At 40.3% G+C, this 3,981-nt stretch overlaps 1 protein-coding gene across 2 annotated transcripts in view; it reads right to left on the bottom strand.

Moving 5' to 3' along the window:
• Positions 1-1,758: 1,758 nt before the first annotated feature.
• The window catches only part of samd12 (sterile alpha motif domain containing 12), a 90,642-nt gene continuing 88,419 nt past the window's right edge, over positions 1,759-3,981 (bottom strand). For both annotated transcript variants that reach the window (XM_010786445.1, XM_010786443.1), the window contains exon 5: positions 1,759-3,735. In XM_010786445.1, the coding sequence (XP_010784747.1) occupies positions 3,704-3,735 (32 nt within the window). In that variant the 3' untranslated portion in view covers positions 1,759-3,703. The remainder of the gene's footprint in view (positions 3,736-3,981) is intronic.

Raw genomic sequence — 3,981 nt, 5'->3', positions numbered from 1 at the left:
GCTTTGACCGTGGAATGATAAAATAAATAGACTACTCATCCTCTCCTCTAAGAGAAATATGAGAGAAAAGTAAAGCTCTCTTTCAAATAGTAAAGGTTTCTTTTAAAGCCTCTACAAAGTTATACTTATACATATATATACACACATCTGTATTTATATGGTTATTTTAAAAGGATGAACAAAATGTCTTATCAACAGAAAGTTATTATACTGTATGATAAAACTGGTCTACATGTTAAGTCCAATATTCTATCGTTCTTCTTCCTCTCTGAAAATGAAAAAGAAAACAGTATTTCCCTTATACCCACTGCAAACTAAAGAAACGGGAACGAGCGTCCCAGATGAATGGCATGATATTTCAAAAACACTGAACTCCCTATATGGAGCATTTTATTCTTACTTTCCACCACCAAGAATGCTGACACTACCTTAAATTCAGCAGGTATTCTCCGCGGTGCTTCATGAGCCTGATTTATCTCCTCACTTCCTTCCTCTATCTGTATTCTTGAGAAACTTGCTATTTCCCCAAAGAGTTTGTGAAATCAGCGCCAGATACTTTATCTGCACAAGAGAAACTTGATGATAATCTCGCAACAAAGATACCATACTTCATTACGAGGTCTCATTATTTTTTGAAAGTTATATTTTTTGAAAATGTAACTTCCTCCGTGCTGATATGACCAACCCAGTCCACAGTACTTAACGATGGCCTTTTAAAGGTCAACTTTGGCTGCATGGATTAGGTTTGACTTTAGTACCAACAATTCAAAAGATCAACAAAACAAAACATTTGATTTAGAGTAACAAATAGACCTTTTTTTAACGAAAACAACATGGATTGTAGTTATTGCCACATCAATTCTTATGCTGCATATTACTGTAAAAGTTACTCCAAACAGTATAGGAGTGAAGTTAGTAACTGCCTATTTTACTATAATATTTCTCAGAAAAGGTCTCACAATACTCTCAAAATGTGTCTAGTTTTAAATGAGGTGAACAACGTTTTCTTTAACTCAAGCTGCATATCTTAAAAAAGATTAAAGATTTTCCTTGCATGGCTAAATTGCCCAATTTATATGTGTTTACAGTTTCTCTCTGACTTAATGTGTGAGTAAAAAAACATTCTGCTTTTAGGGAATCGGACTTCAAGGGTCGACCCGACCCACCTCTGAAAGTTTCTTATTGCAAAGTCAAGACAGCAGTTTGTCAGTACCATTTGTTTTTCTCTCCTCATCCACAAAAACTGTTATTTTCTCCTCTCAGAATCCACCTCCATAAGGTTACCTATGAGCTTTATAAGAAGAACTGTAAAGGTAAAGGTGACTTTTTCAAAGACACACCCTCCACCTGAGACAAGAGCATTTGAGCTTGAGACACATTTTATGTTGTCTCTTCTGCACTCTGGAGACTCAACAGATTCTATCTGTGTTTGCCCGCTCCCTGGCTCCTTGGCCTCTCTTTTCAATAAGTCAGTGTTAATGCCATTTTTGGTCTTTTTTTTTTATAAAATCAGGCTCTAGCCAGGTACATGCATCCAGAGAAATAGCAAGGGATCTGCGCTCAATATCTTTGTCAGATAGTATTGTAATTGTGTGGGGCTAAAGTTGCAGGAGCAGAGCGCCTTGGTTTGGATATTGCCTGCTTAGATTTCCCTCGAGCCTGATGCAGTGTAAGTAGTCTCTCTAGGACACACACACACACACACACACACACACACACACACACACACACACACACACACACACACACACACACACACACACACACACACACACACACACACACACACACACACACACACACACACTTTTGTAATCCTGGAGGATCAAATGCATGTCCGAAGAACTGATCAATACCATTCAATCTGCTCACGGGTCCTTGCTGCATTAGGCTACAGCTGCTATCCAAACAATGACACAGAGGGGCCAGTGTACAAATGGAATACCATTACAACCCAATGGCTCTTGGGGGCTGTTGCTGACCCCCTTTGTTCCTCCTGGCTCCAACCGCAGCAGCTATTTTTGCTACACTGATTGACAGCTCCCATCCAGGAAGAGAAAATATGTTGTAACCATGACAACAACTCATGCTACACCGGCGTGGATGTGTGCTTTTGATGATTATCACATTTCAACATCAAATATTGAGAGGTCGTTATAACGGCTTCAGGATTATATGTATTTACAGTCATATAAAATAAATTGATGATGGTCCGGGTAACAGCTGTTTTGTATGGCGAGAGACACATGTGCTTTTAAGTGCAGTTAAAATACCAATAATATCAACAGTGAGTGGCCATTATTCACATTGACAGCAAAGATTTGGAGTTTTTCAACAGAGATAAATAGAATACATTGTATTTTTCTAATAGACTGACAGACAACATTTTTATGATGAGCTTTTGCGCACAGCACGTCTCCTTTCTAGACTATTTTCAATACATCTCATCTAAAAATAGTTCTAGCTGTAAGATGGAAAGCAGACAAAGCAATAAAAGAGTCAGCAAACAGAGGGGAGGATATGAAAAAGCTTCTTCTTTTGTTATCTGTGATGTGTCTTTCTTCTCTTTCTCTCTTCATTAGCAGTACAGAGTTTCAAGTCGAAACATTTCGAAGCCCTTCAACTGTGCCTGTTTCTTTTTTCTCCTTTCAGCCACTCCCTTTCTCCCGGTTTACCTACTAACACAGTGCTTTTAGGGACACCAATGGAATTTCCTTCAGTTCATCCCATTTTTTGCTTCATCTCCTTCAGATTGCTTTTCACAACAATGGCGTGCATTTCTGAGGAGCCAACTTAACCGTACCTAATGTGATGCCAGGTTCAGTGTTTATTCCCCAACTGTTTGTTTTCACAGTGAAGTTTCTCTCAGGGATAATGTCTACCCTAAGTGATCCACAATATATATAGAAGGAAAAAAGTGGGCAGCAATACGGATACTTCACCAGGACATCTTTTACAGAACCTATGCACAGAATGAGTGCACAAAAACACACAATGGTTGTATTAATTGGTCACCCGTTTACAATTGTGGGTCGACAAGAGATGAAGAGGAAGAATTAGGGATGGAGAGGAGTATTGTTGTGTATAGTCATTAAGTTGCAACTACTGAAAGTTCTCAGTAAGGCAGAAGCTCAGCACAAATAGTACTCATGGGAGGAAATACACACTTAGGTACAATGAAGGACCTAAGATAACACGAACAGTAGATAGACTAAGTTTGCATGTAGGAGTGGATTGCAGAGATTATCTCGTGTAACAAGGCTTTAAGGAAAGCCAGTCAAAGCAAATGTTAAATCTTGGGTCTGAATTGTTGTTGGAAGGGCTTGGCTGAGTGTATCTTGAGGAAAAGGGAGTGATTCTGAGAGGAGTGTGGGAGTTATAGCGTGAGAAGGCTCGTGAAGCTCTTTCTGGAAAGGTCAGAAATGAATGGAGACGGGACGCCTGCAATGGAAACTATTGGTCAGATTCCAGGAAGCTGTAAGGAGTATTTGGACTGCGAGTCAGAACTTGTGGAAGCTTCTCAGGAGTGGCTTGGAAGAAGAGTTTTTTTCCCCAGATCGGATAAAGATGAAGACAAGGTGATAGAGAGCTGAGATTGTCCCTGGATGAAGTCTGGCGATCACATATTGGGCAGACGTTCTGGGGCCAAGGCGGTGGATGTCCTTGTTCTCTTTTTTTGACTGGGTAGTCGTCCTCTGTCAGTTTATGGTGAAGATGGAGTGCACTCCAGAGAAGCTGCAGAAGAAGAATACAGGACATTAATGAGAGAAAATAACAGAAAGGAGGGTTGGGGGGTTTGAAACTGAGAAACAATGCTCCTGAAAGACAGAGAAAGAGGTTGAGAAAAATCAGAAATGGCAAGAAAGAGAAAAATAAGATCGAAACAGGAGCGCAAAAAGAGAAACAATGAAAGCCATCACGGAGAGAGCAGGGAGGAAAGGGAGGAAGGGGGGAGGAAGGGGGGGGGGGCGGGGGAGCAAA

This window comes from Notothenia coriiceps, unplaced genomic scaffold, assembly GCF_000735185.1.
Source record: "Notothenia coriiceps isolate Sejong01 unplaced genomic scaffold, NC01 NC01_scaffold00029186, whole genome shotgun sequence".
In the NCBI taxonomy this organism is placed as follows: domain Eukaryota; kingdom Metazoa; phylum Chordata; class Actinopteri; order Perciformes; family Nototheniidae; genus Notothenia; species Notothenia coriiceps.
This window is presented reverse-complemented; position numbering and strand designations above follow the sequence as displayed.